At 52.5% G+C, this 20,122-nt stretch overlaps 1 protein-coding gene across 1 annotated transcript; it reads right to left on the bottom strand.

Moving 5' to 3' along the window:
* Nucleotides 1-5,695: 5,695 nt before the first annotated feature.
* CDC37 (cell division cycle 37) lies at nt 5,696-18,618 on the bottom strand. The gene is made up of 8 exons (XM_010828366.1): nt 18,422-18,618; nt 11,716-11,997; nt 11,260-11,368; nt 11,037-11,152; nt 10,567-10,689; nt 9,788-9,970; nt 9,626-9,697; nt 5,696-7,933 (listed from the first exon to the last, which is right to left on the bottom strand). The coding sequence occupies exons 1-8, from the start codon at nt 18,521-18,523 to the stop codon at nt 7,778-7,780; spliced, it is 1,143 nt and encodes a 380-aa protein (XP_010826668.1). The 5' UTR covers nt 18,524-18,618; the 3' UTR covers nt 5,696-7,777.
* Nucleotides 18,619-20,122: the final 1,504 nt, after the last annotated feature.

The raw sequence follows: 20,122 nt of genomic DNA, 5'->3' as shown, positions 1-20,122 counted from the left end.
TACGGGCTCTGAATCCTGGATTCCATCAACCATAGACGGAGAATAATCAAAAGAAAGGGAAAGGGTTTCCCAGGGAGCTCAGCGGTAAAGAATCCACCTGCCAATGCAAGAGACTCAGGTTCGAGCTCCTGTCCAGGAAGATCCCACATGCTGCTGAGCAATAAAGCCCGTGCACCACAACTACTGAGCCTGTGCTCTAGAGCCTGGGACCCTCAACTACTGGCCCATGTGCTGCAATTATCAAAGCCCTTGTACCTAAAGCCCATTCTTTGCAACAGGAGAAGCCACCGCAATGAGAAGTCCGTGCACCACAACTAGAGAAAAGCCCGAACAGCAATGAAGACCGAGCACAACCAAAAATAAATAAAAAATAAATACGTGGAATGTTTTTAAAGTTTAAAAAAAGAAAAGGAAAGGAAATTCCTGGGACTTCCCTAGTGGTCTAGTGGCTAAGACTCCACATTCCTAATGCAGGGGGCCCTAGTTCAATCCAGGTCAGGGAACTAGGTCCCTCATGCTGCAACTACAAATCCCACATGCCACAACCAAGACCAGACACAGCCAAATAAATAAATAAATATTTTTTAAAAAATCAGCAAGAAATGGTGTTGGTGAAATGGACAAAGGTGGTCAAAAGGTACAAGCTTCCAGTTATAAAATAAATAAGTCCTGAGGATGTACTGTACAGTGTGATGATTAATAATACTGTATTGTATATTTGAAAGTTGCTACCCTGAATATTCCTTGGAAGGACTGATGCCTAAGCTGAAACTCCAATACTTTGGTCACCTGATGTGAAGAGCTGACTCACTGGAAAAGACCCTGATGCTGGGAAAGCTTGAGGGCAAGAGGAGAAGTGGGCAACAGAGGATGAGATTGTTGGATGGCATCACTGACTCAATGGACATGAGTTTGAGCAAACTTCGGGAGATGGTGAAAGACAGGGAAGCCTGGCGTACTACAATCCATGGAGTCAAAAAGAATCAGACAGGACTGAGCTACCAAACAGCAACAAGAAGAAGATGGAAGATCTTAAAAGTTCTCATCACAAGAAAAAAAATGTGTATCTCTGTATGGTGATGGATGTGAACTGGATTTATAGTGGTGATCACTTCACAAGGTATACAGACATCAAATCCTTATGTTGTTCCTGAAACTAACAGAAATGTTCTGTATCGATTATATCTCAATTTTCTAAAACTTAAAAAAAAAATTGTGTTCAATCCACTCAGGTCAAAAAAGAAAACAGCATCAAGACCATGGGGGTTCTCAGAGTTCTACTCTCCATTTTCATTCCTGGAGGGAAGTGGATGTTTCTCCTTCCACCCTCTAAAGCAATGAGGAAGGGTTGCTTTTCATTTCATCAGTACATACCTCTTGAGCACCTACTGTATGCTCGGCCCAGTTCTACGTCCTGGGAACAGAGTAGAGAGTAAATAAAATTCCCTGCACTTTTAGGTGGGACAACAGCCAAGAATGAAGATAAACAAGTAAAAATATATAGCGTAGCAGATGGTGACATGGTACACAAAAAGCAGAGCAAGGAAGGAGACGATGTCATTGGAGATCTGGGGGTTCTAGATCCATCTTTCTGATCTGGGGGAGCTGCAGTGGAGCCACATGGATGTCAGGGCAGGGTGTACCAGGCAGGGGGAAGAGCTGAGGCCAAGGTCTGGAGGAGACGCTGTCCTTGGACTTGATGTAATTCCTATCTATCTGTTGGGCGCCCTAGCTTGCTTGTTCATTGGAGTTCCTGTTCATGAGTTTCGTCCATCTAGGTGTGAATCACTCTCTTTAGTTTCACTGCTCTATCATGCAGGTTGTACACACTGTGTGTGTAAGTGCATGCGCTCAGTCCTGTCCAACTCTTTTGTGACCCCATGAACTGTAGCCCACTAGGCTCCTCTGTCCATGGAATTTTCCAGGCCAGAATACTGGAGTGGGTTGCCATTTCCTCCTCCAGGGGATGTTCCCGACCCAGGGATCCAACCCTCGTCTCCGGCATTGGCAGGGGGATTCTTTACCACTGAGCCACTAGGGAAGCCCCATTATACACTTTAATATGCCATGGACAGTTGTGTGGGTTCCAATTTTGTGTTTCCAATGGCTCCAGGAAACAAGCTGATCCTGCTCTTCTTTTCCTTTCAATGTTTTTTAAAAATTATTTTAGATAATTATTTTTAAATAAGTAATTCATTCACAAGTTTCTAAATCAAAAAGGCACAAAATGGGTTTGAGGACAAGTCCCCACTCTGCTTCCAGGCTCCTGACATCCAACTCATTACTGAATTCAAAACTTGCTTATGGTTTAGTGGTTCCTCAAAAATGATAAACATGTGATCCAGCAATTGCACTTCTGGGTGTATATACAAAGAAAGCAGGAACTCAGAAAGATATTTGTACATCCATTTTTTTTAATTAATTTTTTTTTTTAACTTTACAGTATTGTATTGGTTTTGCTATACGTTGACATGAATCTGCCATGTGTTTTTTTTTTTTTTTTTAATATTTGTTTGACTGTGTCAGGGTCTCAGTTGTGGCATGGGGGACCTAGTTCCCTGGCCAGGGATTGAACCCAGGGCCCCTGTATTGGAAACTCAGAGTCTCAATCCCTGTACCACCAGGGAAGTCCCTGCACATCCAGAGTTCATAGCAGCATTATTCACAGTAGCCAAGAAGTGGACGCAACCCAAGTGTCCATCAGTGGATGAATGGATGGACATACTGTGATATATTCTACAATGGAATATTATAAAGCCTTTTTAAAAAGAGAGAGAGAGACCTTCTGACACACAGTCCTCCATGGATGAATCTTGAAAACTCTATGCTGAGTGAAATAAGCCAGGCACAAAATTACAGATATTTCAGGAGTAGGGAGTTAAATGTTTAATGGGCACAGAATTTCTCATACTTAGCACCACTGAACTGTACCCCATCAAAGTAGTTAAAATGAGGATTTCCCTGTTGGTCCAGTGGTTGAGACTCTTTGCTCCCACTGCAGGGGCTGCAGGTTCCATCCTTGAGTAGGAAACTAAGATCTCTCATGCCGAGTGGCGTGGCCAAAAAAAAGATTAACAAACTCGCTTCAGCAGCATGTATACTGAAATTGGAAGGACAGAGAGAAGATTAGCCTGGCCCCTGCACAAAGATGATATGCAAATGCCTGAATCATTCCATGTTAAAAAAAAAAAAGAAAGAAAAAAAAGATAGAGAGATGAGCCTAGTGGATTCAAGGTAATCACAAAAGTCCTTAGGGGCTGCCCTGTGGCTCAGTGGCAAATAACCTGCCTGCCAATGCAGGAGACATGGGTTCGATCCCTGATCCAAGGTGATTCCCACATACTGTGAAGCAACTAAGCCCATGCGCGACAACTACTGAGCTTGCGCTCTAGAGCCCAGGAGCCACAACTACTGAGCCAATGTGCTACAGCTACTGAAGCCTGTGTGACTAGAGCCTGCACTCCACAAAAAGAGATACCCGGGCACCACAACTGGAGAGTAGCCCCCACTTGCCACAACTAGAAAAAAGCCTCACAGCAACGAAGACCCAGCACAACCAAAAATAAATAAGTAAATAAAAATTAAAAGGTACATATGTATTTTTAAAAAAAGGTCTTACAAGTGAAAGAGGAAAGCAGAAAAAGAGGTCAGAATGACATGATGTCATCTTTGTCATTTTTTTTGGGGGGGTAGGAATTTGTTTACTTGGTTGCACTGGGTCTTAGCTGCAGCATATGAGATCTTTACTTGTGGCATGTGGGATCTAGTTCCCTGACCAGGAATCGAACCTGAGCCCCTCTGCATTGGTAGTTCGGAGCCTTAGCCACTGGACAGCCAGGGAAGTCCCCATCTTTGCCATCTTTGAAGATGGAAGGAGGTGGCCGTGAGCCAAGGAATGGAGGCAGCCCCTAGAAGTTGGAAACAGAGGAAATGGATCCTACCCAGAACATCCAGAAGGATCACAGCCTTACTAGTGCCTAGATTTCAGCACGAAGAGACCCATGTCAGATTTCTGACCTGTGCAAGTGTAAGGTAATCTGTTTGTGATGAAGCTGCTAAATGTGGTGATTTGTTACAGCAGCTCCAGAAAATGAATCCGCTGTTGGTCCTCCTACCCCACTCACATCATTACACTTTAAAAAAAAAAAAAAATATATATATATATATATATTTTTTAGTTGCACTGGGTTTTCGTTGTTGCGTGTGGACTTTCCCTATTTGTGGCGATCCAGGGCTACTCTTCCGTTGCAGCGGGTGGGCTTCTCATTGCAGTAGCTTCTGTTGCAGAGCACGGGCCCTAGGCGCAAGGGCTCAGTAGTTGTGGCGCACAGGCTTAGTTGCTCCTCGGCTTGTGGGATATTCCTGAATCAGGAATTGAACTGATGACCCTTGCATTGGCAAGCAGATTCTTATCCACTGTTGTTGTTTAGTCGCTAAGTCATGTCTGATTCTTTGTGACCTCATGGAATGTAGCCCGCCAGGCTCCTCTGTCCATGAGATTTCCCAGGCAAGAATACTGGAGTGGGTTGCCATTTCTTTCTCCAGGGGATCTTCCTGACCCAGGGGTTGAACCCAGGTCTTCTGCTTGGCAGGCGAATTCTTTATCACTGAGCCACCTGGGAAGCCTTCTTATCCACTGTACCACCAGGGAAGTCTCCATCATTACATTTTGTTTAGTGAAACATTTTGGGTGGGATTCTGTTTGCCGCTAAGACTCAGCCAATCCTGCTCCTGGGAGCTTACTCTTTAGGTAGGATGCCTGCCCTTGTGAGCAATGCTGCAGGAGGGTATTTCTCTCAGCGTTGCTTGTAAAAGCAGACCAACAAACCTGCAAGCGTTAATTCAAAAAAACCGTTGGTGAAATAAATGCTGAGATGACACAGGCTATCAGAGTAGAAAGAATGAGGAAGTGCTGATGGACTGATAAGAAAAGATCTGCGGGGTCACAGGGTTCAATGAAAAAAGGAAGATGCGTCACTGACTGCACTGTGTTATGCTTTGTGTAGAAAGAACGGAAGGGATAAGATTACATTTGATCTTACAAAGAGAAACCCTGGAAGAAGTCACAAGACACCAGAGACAGTGGGTTCCCGTGGTTGGGGGCAGGGAACTGGATTTTTTTTTGGTTTTGTTTTTGCCTTGACCTGTGGCATGTGGGATCTTTTTTGTGTGTGTGTGGCTGTGCTGGGTCTTTGTTGCTGTGTGGGCTTTTCTCTAGTTGCAGCAAGCAAGGGGCTACTCTCTAGTTGCATTGCCTGGGCTTCTCACTGCAGTGGCTTCTCTTGCCGCAGAGTACAGGCTCTAGGTGTACTGGCTTCGGTAGTTCAGCACATGGCTCAGTAGTTGCAGTTCCTGGGTTCTCGAGCACAGGCCCAATAGTTGTGGTGCATTGGCTTAGTTGCTCCACGTCGTGCCCAGTCAATCTTCCTGGATCAGGGATTGAACCCTTGTCTCCTGCATTAGCAGGCATTCTTTACCACTGAGCCACAAAGGAAATGGGCCATGTGGGATCTTAGTTCCCCAACCAGAGATGGGACCTACACCCCTTGCGGTGTAGGCCCGGAGTCTTAACCACTGGACTGCCAGGGAAGACCCTTTACTGTGTATCTCAATATCATTTGATGTTTTAAACGTTAAACAGTGCTAGGGTGAGGTACATGTGGCATGAAAGCAAAGAGGTCACCAACTCAGTAATCAAGATAAATATTTTAATGTAATATTTTCCAAAAACACCATTAATGTGAAAAAAAATCCATGATGAACAAAATATTGAAATTTTAAGTCAAGGATCAGTAACAGCAGTGCTGAGTTGTACTGGACGCCGAGGTGAAAGGAAATACCAGAAATACAGATTCTACCTCTGAAAGTTTTCATGGTAAAGAATTAAAAAGCTCACAATTTTGAATTGATCTCAGATAAACGAGGTTTAGGAGGGTCTCCCCAATCCTCTGATCTGCCATTTTTAAATACTTTTAAAATCTTTATTTTTCAGCCATGTATGTGGTGTATGGGATTTTAGCTCCCTGACCAGGGATTGAATCCACCCCATCCCCCACCCCACCTGGAAGAACAGAGTCCTAACCATTGGACCACCAGGGAAGTCTGCCATTTCAATCTGTATGAAAAGCATCGGGCAACACCACTTGTTTGCAGTTCACTACTGCCCTCTGGTGGCAATCACCTTGGGCACAAAGGCATTCACTGAGGGCCAGAATCTGTGAGGGTGGCTGGGATCATCTTAGGACCAAGACTCAGTTTGTGTCCGGGTGGTGCTCACAGCATAAAGGAGACAGCAATACACAGGTTGGCAAAGCCAGGCAGGTGAAGAAGCAACATGGCTGGATGTGAGGGATGACTCAGAAGGTGAGTCAAGGAAGCTTCCAGGAGGGACCAGAGCTCTGGTCAGACTGAGAAGCACCAGCCAGGTGGTGATGTCTCCCAGAAGGGGCGGGTAGTGGGCTTCAACTGGATTCTCAATTACTTCAGGTCTTAAAAACTGTGTCCTTGTTTATGATATTATTCTTTAAGTCTTTCCTGGGGCCCAAATATTACTTTGTAGAGGAAGACTGCAGGGAAGGGTGTTCAGGGTGTGGGACAGGGACATGCCGGGGCCCAGATCTTGAGCATGAGTACCAGGTGCTATGTGCACCTGCTCATCTCACTCACTCCTCATCACAGCCCTGGGAAGAAGGCACGAACATTTCTATCACTATACAGAGATGAATGCTGAGGCTGATTAAGCTGCCCAAGGCCACACTGATGGAGAAGCTTAAAGTGCTCAAGGAGCAGAGAGGAGGGAGTTGGTGAGAGGGGCAGTGGGAGACCACGAGGTGATGAGGGCAGGGAGGGGACCAGGCAGATGGTACAGGGCCCCATGAGCTGCAAGAACTTAGGCTTCTACTCTGGGGCAGGATGTGCTGGGACTCTCATGTTCACAGGCGCTCCCTGCCTGTTGGGGTCCAGTGAGGGTGGAGGAGACAGGAGGCTGGGGACAGGAGTCCAGGCCAGAGGTGACGGGTCCTGGACCAGGGTGGAGACTGAAGGGCAGTGGACAGACTCAAGATCAATCTTGGAGGCAGTGCTGGCCCCGTGGAAGGTAAGACACAGTGGAGGGTGATGCTCCCAAATGGATGGTGGGAGGGGCTTAGGAGAATGGGAGGAGCCAAAGACTTCATGGGGGTGGGGTGAGAGCTCTGATCCAAAGGTGACCTCAGGAAGGGTTCCAGGTGATGGGAGAGCCTGGAGTGTGGATGGGGGACACAGCCCATTTGCTGGAGGGCAAAGCCAGGAGTGTCACAGGCCCAACTGCCAACACTCACAGGTCCCTTCCCACCCCCAAGAGAAGAGCTGTGCCCACAGCCCTCGTGACACCCCACAGAGCATCTGAAATCCTTTATTGGAAGATAATTGCTGTTTACTATATAGAAGACTTGACGCGGGCGAACAGTGAAAACAGCCCACGGTGACTGGAGCAGGCCCCTTGGCTGGGGACCCACCCCCCACCCCATGGACCAGCCTGGCACCCTCTGCCCCTCCCTGTATCCCCGGGCCTTTGGCTTAATGCTGATGGGGGGCTGCAGGCAGTGAAGCCCCTTTGACTCAAAGCAAAGACTTGGATGAGGGCTGGGGGAAGGGGGGAGGTGGAAGGGGCGTGGGAGGGCCCCTCCGGGCTAGGTTGGGGAGCAGCAAAAGCGGAGGAAGCCTGGACCTGGGGAGATGGCATCTATTTTTGTTTTCTGAAAAGGGGCGCACAGGTGCCTGCGGCGGCCAGGTCAGGTCACACGCTGACATCCTTCTCGTCGCCTGACTTGGAGGTGGCTTCCAGCAAGGGGTCCCCAGTACCCGCCTCCTCCCCCTCCTTGGCCTCGCTGGACTTGGAGTTGGGGACCCAGAGGCCTGAGTCGATGCAGCGCTGCATGTGGTACTTCGCATCCTGTGGGGAGAAGGGTGGGTGGGTGAGGCTGGGCTGCCATCTGCTGGTGGCACCCCTGTCCCCTGCACATCCCCAAGCCCACTTTCTGCTCTTTCTACATCAGAGCTGTCTGGGAGGAGGGTAAACTGTAATCTATGTCTGTAATCTGTGCTATCCAACATGGCAGCTATCAGACGTGGGTGCCTACTGAGAACTTCGAATGTGATTGGTGCAAGGCAAGGACAGAGCTTGAATTTTTATTTTATTTTTTTAAAATACATTTATTTGGCTGAGCTGAGTCTTAGTTGTGGCATGTGGGATCCAGTTCCCTCACCAGGGATCTAACTTGGGCTCCCTGCACTGGGAGCGTGGAGTCTTAGCCACTGGACTACCAGAGAAGTCCCTGAATTTTACTTAACTTTAATTCAAATTTAACTTCCGAGGTGGAACTAGTGGTAAAGAAGTGAAGTGAAAGCTGCTCAGTCATGTGTAACTCTTTGCGATCTCCAGGACTATATAGTCCATGGAATTCTCCAGGCCAGAATACTGGAGTGGATAGCCGTTCCCTTCTCCAGGGGATCTTCCCAACCCAGGGATGGAACCCAGGTCTCCTGCATTGCAGGCAGATTGGCAGATTCTTTACTGTCTGAGCCACCTGGGAATCCGAGTGGTAAAGAACCTGCCTGCCAATGCAGAAGACATAAGAGACACCGGTTCAATTCACAGGTCGGAAAGATCCCCTGGAGGAGGAAATGGCAACCCACTCCAGTATTCTTCCCTGGAGAATCCCATGAACAGAGGAGCTTGACAGGCTACATGGGGTCACAGAGTCAGACATGACTGAAGCAACTTAGCACAAACAACTCAAATTTTAAGTGCAAGTCTAGAACAAGGGTCAGTAAACTTTTTTTAAAAAAATAAAAAGCCAGACAACAGATATTTTTGGCTTGCAGGCCCTGTGGTCCCTGTCAAAACCTCTCATTCCATCACACCTCAATTTTATTGCTGCAGCACAAAATCAACTATAGACAAGATGAAAATAAACCAGCCTGGCTGCTGCGGTTCCAACAAAATTTTATTTACACACAGGCAGTGAACCTTTGAGCCAGACTCTCTGAAGACCCTTGGTCTACATGCTTATCCCCATAGAAGCTTCTAGAAACCCTGAGCTGGTCTAGAGACTAGATCCGTTTTATAGATGAGGGAATCAGTGTGGCCAACCAGTGAGCCAAGCAGCAGGAAGGGGCTTAAACAGAGATTTATTAAAACTCAGGGTACTTATCTACCAGTGCTGTTACTGCTCCAAAGAGCTGAGGTTCACCAGCGCCAACCACGTACTTGGCCCTCCCCACAGATTTTGTGAGTTAATATGTTTTTGAGAGATACTGGTTTGATGGGGTAACTGAGACTGTGGAGCGGGCCTCTCTGAGTTGCTGGCAAAGGTGGAGTCAGCTGGGTGCGCTCACAAACAGCCCACAGGGACAGGGACGCTCAATCTAGATGCTGGGCACATAGCAGCTGCTCAATAAAAGTGAGACAGCATGGGGCATGAAGCCTGGCTGTCTTGTGTGCCAGCCACAAGGTGACAAAACCTCCCTGGCTCTTTTGAGAAGCCAGGAGGAACACTGCCAGCAGCAACGTGGTCAGCAGGGCTGGAGGAGGTGGGGGAGACACACTGCCTGACCAGGTGGGCTTGGGTGTGTGGTTACTCACCGTGGGGTCCATCTTGCTGATGGCATCTTGGAGCATCTGCACATCCTTCGCGTCAAAGCACTTCTGAAGTTCCTGTCGGTGCAGGGGGTGGGGTCAGGGCCTAGGTCCCAGGGATCCCACTGACAGCCCACCTGCCACCTGCCAGGGTCTGGGGAGCCTCACCTCAGGAAGGGACTCGTAGACCTCGACGGGGTCCAGGCCGCCGGGGCCAAGCCGCTTCTTGCGCTCCTCTTCCTCGTATTCCTTCATAGCCTTCTCAATGCGCAGCTTGGCACGGCCCCGCACGCGGTCTTTGAAAGCCTCCAGTTCGTCATTAAAGCCCTCCATGTACTGGCGGTCGGCAGTCTGCAGGGGAGGGAGGGTGTTCACCAGGGGAGACTGGGGAGCCCAGGACCCTCCCAATGCAGGTACTCAGGGATGCCCCAGGGCTCCCCACAGCTGGTCCTGAACTAAATCACGGGTACTCTGGGGCTCAGGCCTCTCCTCTGCTGTCTAGCCTCCTCCGTCTTCTCTGAGCTAAACCTTATGCCCCTGTGCTTACAAGCATCTGACTGAATGTCCGCTTATACTGCAGACTTGTGACACTCACCTCCTCCACGTCTTCCTGTGGAGTCTCGAAGGCACCTCAAGCTCAACACAGCTACCCTCGATCATCCTCAGGTCTGCCCTGAATCTCCCCTAGCTCTGCTCTTCCGGTGTTCAGGTAAGAAACCCACAGGTGCCCATGACTCCGGCCCTCACCTAGGTTGGGACTTTCAGCACGTCCTGCCAGCTCGGCTTTCCAAATCTCCACTGGAGCCACCCACTACCCAGCTCCTCTACGGACTAATCCTCTGCTGATGGATGAGATTCTGATCACAGGGGCTTGAGTCCGAGTGGATCCGCATCTGCCTCCCCCAGTGGACCGCAGGCTGGATCCCTGAGGAGGACCACCTCCCTACCTTGATCTTGGTGAAGAACTGCCGGAAGCAGGCACGGGGGTCCACCTTGAGGCTCTTGGCCAGCTCCAGGATGAACTGCATGACGATGGTCTGGTGAGCCACCTGCTCCATGAGGGCGCATTTCTGCGAAGGGAGGACAGCGTTACCGAGTGGCGGGCTCCTGTCCCCAGCCCTCACTGTGTGAAAACACAACTTGCACTTAGACCTTATCCGTGGCTTACTTGGACACTAGTCTTAATATTTAACTTCAATGTAAAATTAATGCCCTTTTCCTCCTAAGAGATAATGGTATGGCTTCCTATACTAGACTCCAGACAGTGTTTAAAAATGCATTCTTTTTCCCTTCATGCCTACTGCAATGTTCTGAACAAACATGAATGATAAAAATAGAATTTAAAAAATAAGAGAAAAAAAAAAGGCAAAGCCTTTTGGGCCCTCCCCACCCCCCACTCGGCAGTGTCTGCACGCACCTCCTCCACCTCTAGGTCAATGCACCAGATGACCAGGTAGTTGGCTGTCTCCTCACACACCAGGTGGACGTTGTCTGACAGGTACTTCTGGCTGTCGTCCCAGCGGCGCAACATGCCTGCCAGAAGGCGATGGCGAGGTGCTCCAAGGGCCTCCCGGAGGCAGAGGGCCGGCCCTCTCTCATGCGCACCACCCACCTGGAGCCCACGCCTGGGCCCAACTCACCGAAGTGTTTGATCTGTTTCTCATACTTTTCCACGAAAGTTTTGTGTTTCTGCTCCCTCACCTCTTCAGACTCCTCCTCCGCCTGCTCAGGCTTGGTGTTGACCATGCTCTGTGGTGAGGCGAGAAGGGGAGTGGGCTGGGGCAAGGCTGCGGCAGCGGGGCGCCTCGAACGTGGCCGGGCCGGCCGCGGCCGCAACGCCCATCCCATCCACAGCGGAGGCGATGACGGCGCCGTGCACATCAGTGTGGCGTGGGCGTGGCAGGCGTGGCCTCGGACTGGGGCCTTCGAGCAGATCAGAGGGAGGGGTACTGGTGGGGTGCCTCACCGGCGGGGCCCCCCACCTGCTCCCTTCCCCTCCGGCAGGACCCCCCTTTCCGCCAGCATCCGTCCATTCCTAGATCTGCGCAGTGCTCCCTGCCCCCACCCACTGCCCGTCACGCCCAGGCCCCGCCCACCTTGCTGAAGCCATCCTTGCTGAGCGTGTCCACGTTCCAGGGCATGCTCTTCTCCTTCTTGCGCATCTCCTCCAGCTTTTGCTCCCAGCTCCGCTCCTCCTTGCGCAGCTGCTGCGCCTCAGCCTGCAGCCGCTCCAGCTCGGCCTTGCCGCCCTCTCCCTCGGCCACCTCCAGCTCCTTCAGCTTCCGCTGGCACTCGGCCACCTTGCGCTTGCACTCGCGGCAGCCCCTGTCCAGCTCCTCCTTCTCTTTCTGGAACTGCTCCATGCGCTCCACCCGGGCCTGAGGGTTGGGCACTGCCCGTCACTCTGGGGAACAGCCTGGCCCTGTCCCCGGCCCCAGGCTCTCCACAGTTGGCACCTGGGATGACCCCAGAGAAGGTCCACACCAACCTCCATGCACTGGATTCCAGGCTCCTGCTCTCACTCCTAAGGTAGGCCTGAGCTAGGGCGGGTCCCTTCTCTGCACAGGAGCTTCTATGGCTGCCGTCCCCAGCGGTCCAGTGAATAAGAATTCGCCTTCCAATGCAGGGGAAAGTGGTTTGATCCCTGGTTGGGGAACTAAGATCCCACATGCCTTGGGGCAACTAAGCCGACAGGTCACAACTAAAGAGCCTGTGTACTGCAATACACAGGATCAAAGATCTTGTGGCATAAAGATCTTGCATGCCACAACTAAGACTCAATGCAGCCAAGTATATAAATAAATGTTTTTAAAAATAAGAACCTTCTATGACTCCTACCTCATTCAGAGCAAAAGCCTAAGTCCTCCCCAGAGCCCATAAAGCCAAGCACAACAGTCTCCTCCACAGCCTCATCTCCTCCTGCTCCGCCCCTCCCTCCAGCCACAATGGCTGCCTCACCTTTTCCCAACTTACTTCAAGCCTCAGGGCCTTTGCACTGCCTGTGTGTTCCCTTGGCCTGGAATGTTCTCTCTTTAGATCTACCTCACCTCCCCAAACCCTGCATCCTCATCATCTTCAAATGCCTCTTACAGGGAATTCCCTGGTGGTCCAGTGATTAGGGCTCTGAGGCTCCACTGCTGGGGACCAGGGTTCAATCCCTGGATGGGGAACTGAGATCCTGCAAGTCATGCAACGCACTCAAAAAAAAGATCCCTTCCAGATGAGGCCTTCCTTGATGCTGCTGAGGATCACAATCGCCCCCTATTCTGCTCTGCCTGATCTTCCTCCTCAGCACTTGTCATCTGACAATATTCTGTGACAGTTCTCTCTCCTGTTTTGGGTGCTGTCCACCTCCAAGGAGACGGGCTCCACAAAGGTGGGGATCTGATCACTCTTGTGACTCTAGACCCAGGAACCTGGTGCACAGCAGGGACTTAAGACTTGTTGGATGTAATAATCACACGCTGGAAGAAGGCCTCCCCTCTCCCCAGGGTCTCAGGCTCCCCTCCTGCCTGGAGCACCCTCGGTAACACTCAAGCACCCTACCCTGGCCACATGGCCCTCCAGCCACTGCTGTCTTGGTGTCTTACAGGCACCACCAGGTCTGTGCCCAAGACTGAACTCCCCACCTGAGCTCCCCCAAACCTATTTTTCTGCTGTATCCTCCCTCAGGGAAGACCCTCGCCCCTGCCTCCTGCCCCCAGCTGAGGCCTGCTGTGAGTCATTCCCTCCCTCTCTGCCACCAAATCACCACGAGTTTCCTTTCCAGTCGTTCCTCTAATGTGCTCCACCCCATGTGCTGCATCTGGATCCGCAGGGCCTACACAGCTGTCTCCAGGCCAACATGCCTCTGAAGCCCAGTGTGGTACCCACCAAACTCCTGTATACCCCCATCCTAGACGCTGCTCCCCAGAACTCTTCTGCTGCACCCCAAGCTGAGTGGCAGCACGTCATCTCAGCTTCCTCATCCAGACCCCTCACTGGGTCACGGGGCTCTGTCACTGTCCACCCCTGCCCCAGCTCCCCATCACCTCCCCCAGCTCCCCGCAATGTCTGCTCAACCCAGAGCCATGGCCTGAACACTGAGAGGTGCCACAGCTTTCCATCACCTGCCCCTGGTTCCCTGCACTGTCTGCTCAACCCAGAGCCACACACTGGACCCTGAGAGATGCCATCCCCATCCCCCCAATCCAGGCTCAGAAGCTGCCAGAGTCCTGGAAACGCATCCATCTGACCACAGCCCTCCCTGTTCAGAGGGGACCCCAAATTCCTGCCCCAAGCTGTCCAAATGGCACTAATGTTCCTTGAGGGGCTGGGTTTCAGACCAACGCCGGCCCTTGTGGCTCCCCGAATGGACCGGCCTCTCCTGCCTCTTAGCCTCTGCACATGCTATTCCTCGCTGCTGGAACTCCCCTCGCTCCATCTGATTTGTCTGCAAGTCTCAGCTTCAACAAAGCCTTCCCCAAGTGCGAGACTCCTAGAGTCATTGAGCCCCAAAGGCCCCTCGGTGATCATCAGGTGACATGATGAGATGCTGGTGGAAAGCCTTGAGACCCCAGACCCAGGGTCATACCCCACGGCCACCACATAATGGCTGGGAGTCTCTGGGCCAATTCCCAAACCTCAGTTTCCTTATCTGTCAGAGGCAGACAATAGCACCAACCTCACGAGCTCGCACTGGAAGACACGAAAGAGGCTGTACAGGCCAGAGCCCTGCTGGACGCGCAGTCAGCCCAATTACCACACTGGCTGCTGTCATCACTGTCTGTCCAACAGGACAGTCTCCCTTTCTGGGGCTCAAACAAGAAAGTGCACTTCAATATCTAGCACATGCCTGGTAACTGGGAGCAGTTGCTACTGCATCAGAGCACCTAGCTCCACACCTACTGGCAATGTGACCTTAGCAAGGTCGCTTACACCTCCCCCTGCCTTGGTGTCCCCCTCTTTGAAACGGATGTGCTAAATTGCTTCAGTTGTGTCCGACTTCTTGTGACCCTATGGACTGCAGCCCGCCAGGCTCCTCCGAATTGCCATTTCCTTCTCCAGGGGATCTTCCCGAACCAGGGATCGAACCCACGACTCTGGTGTCTCCTGCACTGGCAGGCAGGTTCTTTACCACCAGCGCCACCTGGGAAGCCCTATGAAATGGGGCCTCACAGGGTTGTTGTGAGGATTAAACGAGTTACCTCAAGGAAACCGCTTGCAATATACTGTCCTCACCATCGTCATGGCCACGGTCACCAGAATGGTTGCTAACCTACTTCTGTGCTTTACCCGAGCTCATATCTCCAGGCTCCAGCACAAGGCCAGGCACATGTGGGTGAGAACCGGGAGACCCGAGCCCTTCTCTCACACCCCACTGGACTGACATGGCCAATCACGAGCCTCACTTTTCCCATTTGGTTAAGGGGTGGACAAGACCCTTAAGGCCTTGCAGCCGCTGCTGCCTCCCTTTCTTCACGATAGGCCCATGTCTTTCTGAAACCTTCCCCCGCCTTGAAAGGGGCTATTGGCATCACCGCTGGCCTCAGGGGACAGCAGGAACCTACCACACCGCTGGTATCTGCTGGGTGGCCATCAAAATCCCCCGGCATCCTCTGAGCAGTCGCCAGGGAGGCCAAAGCTAAATAAAGGCCTCCTGGAGCTGCTCTGCTAGGGGTGGCAGCCTGCCCAACCTGGGCTTTACACCTCCGGGAGAGGCTGTGTCAGGCTGGGCAGGGCAGAAACCTCAGTGGCGAGATGGGGCCACAGGTGTCCCTGTTTCCTGCCTTACACAGAAAGGGGGGACCCGAGGCTCACAGAACCTGGATGCCGCCCGGCTCACTGGAAGAAGCCAAGAGAAACCAGGATTGGCAGCTGTTTCTGGGCAAGGGAGCCAGGGAGCTAGAACTGGGAAGACTCACTTGTCCCCTTCTGGAGCCTTGGGATTATTATTTTTTTTTTTACCATGAACATGAATTATCCAAGCAATGATGACGACAGGAGCTAAAGTTTCCACAAAGCTTATTACGTTCCAGTGCTGTCCCGCAAGCAGTACACACGTTAAATTCATAAGGCGGCTCTCACAGCAAGCCTGTTGGGTAGGCACTATTAAGACTGCCAGCTGGAGAAACTGAGGCACACAGCGATCAAAACTCACTTCGGGGGACTTCCCTGGTGGTCCAGTGGCTGAGACTCTGTGCTCTCAATGCAAGGGGCCCCAGTTCGATCTCCGGTCAGGGAACTATTAATAGATTCCACATGCTGCAACTAAAGACCCAGCACATTGTAACTAAGACCCTGTGTGGTCAAATTAATTAAAAAAATAAAATAAAATAAAACACCTCACTGGATCACAGCAAGTCAGTGATACTCAGAAGGAGCAGGATATGAACCCAGTCGGGCAGGCCTGTGCTCACAAGGGTACCAGGCCACCTTTTGGCTAATCCCCTCTTCCACTCTTAGTATTGCTTACTCTTTCCTCCCAGGCCCTGAGCCAAGTTCTTTCCAGATCTAATCTCATTTCATTTTCACGATAGTCTCATGGAGGCAGGGGGCTCGCTCCCCCAAAGCAGTGATGGTCCTGTGGCAGGGCTGGAGCCCAGGCTGCCGGTCACTGGCAGCGGAACCTCATGCTGGAGACACCAGGCTCCCTGCCTCCACTCATCTCCACAACAGCCCTGGGTCCTCAGCGGTTGGACAGGAAAAGGTTTTGCGCCAGGAGGGAGTCGGGCGTGGTGAGAGGACGCCGTATGGGAGCGGGCATGGCCTCCCAAACCAGCAGGACCAAACCTGGTGATAGAGATCAACTACGTGACCAGAATAGGTGTTCCCAAGAATAGGCTTTAGAGCTTTGCGGAGAGCTTCAATATTTCGTCATAAAATGTCACATGTGGCAAGAGAGAAATGCTAGAACTTTCTTTTTCCACTCCAGTGGCTTGCCCACCAGGTACACTAGCCAGGTGAAAGGGTTAGTCACTCAATCGTATCCGACTCTTTGCAACCCCATGGACTGTAGTCTGCCAGGCTTCTCTGTCCATGGGATTCTCCAGGCAAGAATACTGGAGTGGTCACTGTTCACTACTCCAGGGGATCTTCCCCACCCAGAGATTGAACCTGGGTCTCCTGCATTGCAGGCAGATTCTTTACCATCTGAGCCACCAGGGAAGCCCTAGCCAGGAGGCTGCTGCTTTAAGAAATGGGTTGGACCCAGAACCGGGACTAGATGAAGGCACGGTTACTGTGTCTCAGCAGGATGAGGAAGGGCGCTTCTAGGAGTTTCTGGATAAACAACTGCGAACTGATACATGGGAAGATAAAATGAGGCCTTCCTAACTGGAAGGTTCTAGGAGGTATATGCCATAAGCGTGAGAGCAGAGCAGCCCCTGGAATGTGGGTGTAAGAGCTCTGAGTTGGTGGAGCAAGAAGTTAGCACACAAGGTCTCAGGAGAGTCATTCTGTTGGCCTGTGAGCACAGCTGGGCGGGGGGCGGGGGGTGGGGGAGGTTTGCAGGCTGTCGAAAGAACATACAGACTTGGGATTCTGGGGGTCTGTATTTGGAGGAAAATAGATAAAAGAAGGGGCAGTGAATCTGGAATCAGGATGGGAGGGTTCCTTGTAACAGCAGGGTCATTGTGGGTATTTAAGAACACACCAAGTTTGGGTCAGAAGGGAGATGGGGTGGATTTGGGTCCTGGACTTGGGTTTGAATGAGGCATCCTGAAGCTGGCAAAGGTTCCCACTGAAGTCTGTCTCGGGGGTGGGCGGGGACTGGGTGTGAGGTACCAAGGAGGGGCAGGGGTTCTGGCTGGGCAGGAAGCCACGTGGGTAGGGTTTCCTGATGTAATGGGAAATTGGGTCTAACAGTACTGAAGGCTGAAGGAGAGCCTCCGGAATTGGAGGCTCCATCAGGGTGGAGGTGGTGGTTCATTCTGAACAGGACCCAGGTTTCAAAATTCCAGGCCTAGATGAGACTGAGGGCCCTGGGGGGAGGGGGTGCCAATCTTTGTTCTAGGGGAGGGGTCTTGGGTGTGGGTTGGAGTCCCAAGCCAGGAATAGAAATCTCAGGGGAAGACAGAATTGTTTCATTCAGAGGAGTAAGACTTCTGGATCTGAACCATAAGGATCCAGAAAAGCAGGTCGCAGAATAGACAAACTATCGGGAACTCTAGGGTTTTGGAGGGCTTCCAGACGGGGCCACTGGTAAAGAACCTGTCTGCGAATGTAGGAGACATAAAAGACGCGGGTTCGATCCCTGGATTGAGAAGATCCCCTGGAGAAGGAAATGGCAACCGACTCCAGTATTCTTGCCTGGAGAATCCCACGGACAGAGAAGCCTGGCGGGTTACAGTCCATGGGGTCACAAAGAGTTGGACACGACTGAAGCGACTGAGCACAGGGGTAAGGAGGGGCCACGGAACAGCCAAGATCTTAACTGGGTACCCGACTAGGTTCAGGATCCAGATTCTGAGGTAGAAATCTGGGTGTAAGTGGAAGATCCCAAGCAGGATTGGGAGGCACGTCAAAAGCTTTTCTTGGCAGTCTAAATTCTAAAAAGATGCCGTACAGGTCAACCTGGAGTTTCAAGAAGAAACTAGAAAGGGGTGGGGGGGGGGGCGCCGGCATCGCGGGTAAGGAACTCAGGGGTCCCGGCAATTCTATGGCCCCGGAATTGAATCGAGGAACCCTGGGCTATTCGGAAAGTCCAGGCTGTAGGGGGCAATCCCAGGTATTAATGGCTGGGCCCCCCCGGCAGTATCAGGGGTCAGAACTCTGAAGCGGAGTCCCGGGAGTGGGGGAAGGGGCTGGGCGCGCGCGCTCTACCTGGTGCCGCCAGCGGAAGAGGCTAGCGGTGTCGATGTTGGGGTGCGTCTCGTCTTCATCGTCAGACACCTCGATGTGGTCCCACACGCTGTAGTCCACCATCTTGCCTCGGGGCCCAGCCCTCCAGGGCTCTGGTAGCTGTAGCGGCGGCGGCGGCGGCAGCACTGAGACTCAGCCCGCGGAGCCCCGCCCCTTCCGCTTCCGCCCGGGCGCGCACGCCCCGCCCGCGCGTGACGTCACATCCTTAGTAACCTCAGCAGCGGCACTGGCGACCAAGTTCTTAAAGAGCCCTGCGCACGTGTTTCGGCTCTCGGGAGTCCGTTGAGACCTCATCCCATCGGGCTTCCGGCCTCCACTAGGCCCCTCCTGGGGGTTTACTGGTGGGTTCGCCAACCTCGAGCCCCCCTCATCTCCCGCTACCCCACGGTGGGCGTTTACGGCAGCCCTGGGAAAGGGGGCAGTTGGCAAGACTGAGAAAGAGGATTGTCCTCTTAGCCACGCCACAGTGACGTCAGCCTGAGCCCACTGCTGGGGCTCGGCCTCGGCGAAAGACCTCGCTCCCGTCTTTTGTGAAGAGGGACTTTGTGCTGGAGATGGTGCCTGATGGGAAAGGACCTTCCCAGTCCAAGGGGTACAAGGCCCTGCTCTGGGAGGGTCTAAGCGAAGGAAGGTTGTGGCCCTGCCCTCGAGGAGCCTAGATGGGGGCGATGTGGCCCTGCCTTGAGAACTGGTGTTTCCCTGGCTCGGACCACAGCTTCCCCTCTCGCCTCCCCCATCTTCTGCCACTCCTTAGCCGGGATTGGCGCATACACGCCCCCTCTGGAATCACCCGACCGCACTTAACGGGCCTCGGGAGCCTATCCACGGCGGTTCCCCATGCCTCCGCTGGGTGTCGCTAGTGTCTAACTAGCGGCCAGTGCTGGTGCCCCGCGCCAGGTGGGGGAGGGGTGGAAAAGCTTGGAAGTGCGCACGCAGGGGGTCTTTCTCCGTCGAGGTACTCTGAGACTCCTCGCAGTCCCTCCCTCTTTCGTCTGGGATCCCCTTCCTCGTCCCGGACTCTAAGAACTCCATTACATTGAGCTTGGGCGACCGCAGCCACACATTTTCTTATATCCCTACCCCCGCTTTGATACTGGGATAAAAGGCTGCGTTGCAGCCTAGGGCCAGGATTATCTCAGATTAAAGGGCGCAGGGCGGAGGACAGGGAGAATGGGAGGAGATAAAGCCACTTGAGTGAAGGGCGCCTATTCCAGATTCCCCCCAACCAAGCAGGCCTTTGTGGGGGCGCTGGAGAGAAAGGAGTAAAGGTCTTTAAATGGGTGGGGTGTGGGGGATTCCCCGGCCCCGGGAAGGGGTGGGGCCATCCGGACAAAAGCGCCCGCCCGCTGCCGCCCCTCCCCCTCACGGTCCATTCAAACCCGCGAGTAGGCGGGGGAGGGCGGGGGAGTCCCCCTTTCCTCCTCCTCTTCCAACCCTGGCAGTTCAGCATCACAGCGGCCGTCAAGGCCCGGGTACGCGCGCGCACGGACCTACATCCCAGCTGGGCTCCCGATCTCACACATACACACACACACACACACACACACACACACACACACACCGGCAAACAAAGGGGCTGGACACCCCGGTCCCCTCCCGCCCCCCAGGCCGGAGAGGGCGGGGCATCCCCTCCCCAGCCCCCCTGCAAGGTAAGCTTTGGAC

Source organism: Bison bison, unplaced genomic scaffold (genome assembly GCF_000754665.1).
Source record: "Bison bison bison isolate TAMUID 2011002044 unplaced genomic scaffold, Bison_UMD1.0 scf7180017864492, whole genome shotgun sequence".
NCBI classification, from domain to species: Eukaryota; Metazoa; Chordata; class Mammalia; order Artiodactyla; family Bovidae; genus Bison; species Bison bison.
Note: the sequence above shows the minus strand (reverse complement) of the source record. Positions and strands in the feature narration are given on the sequence as shown.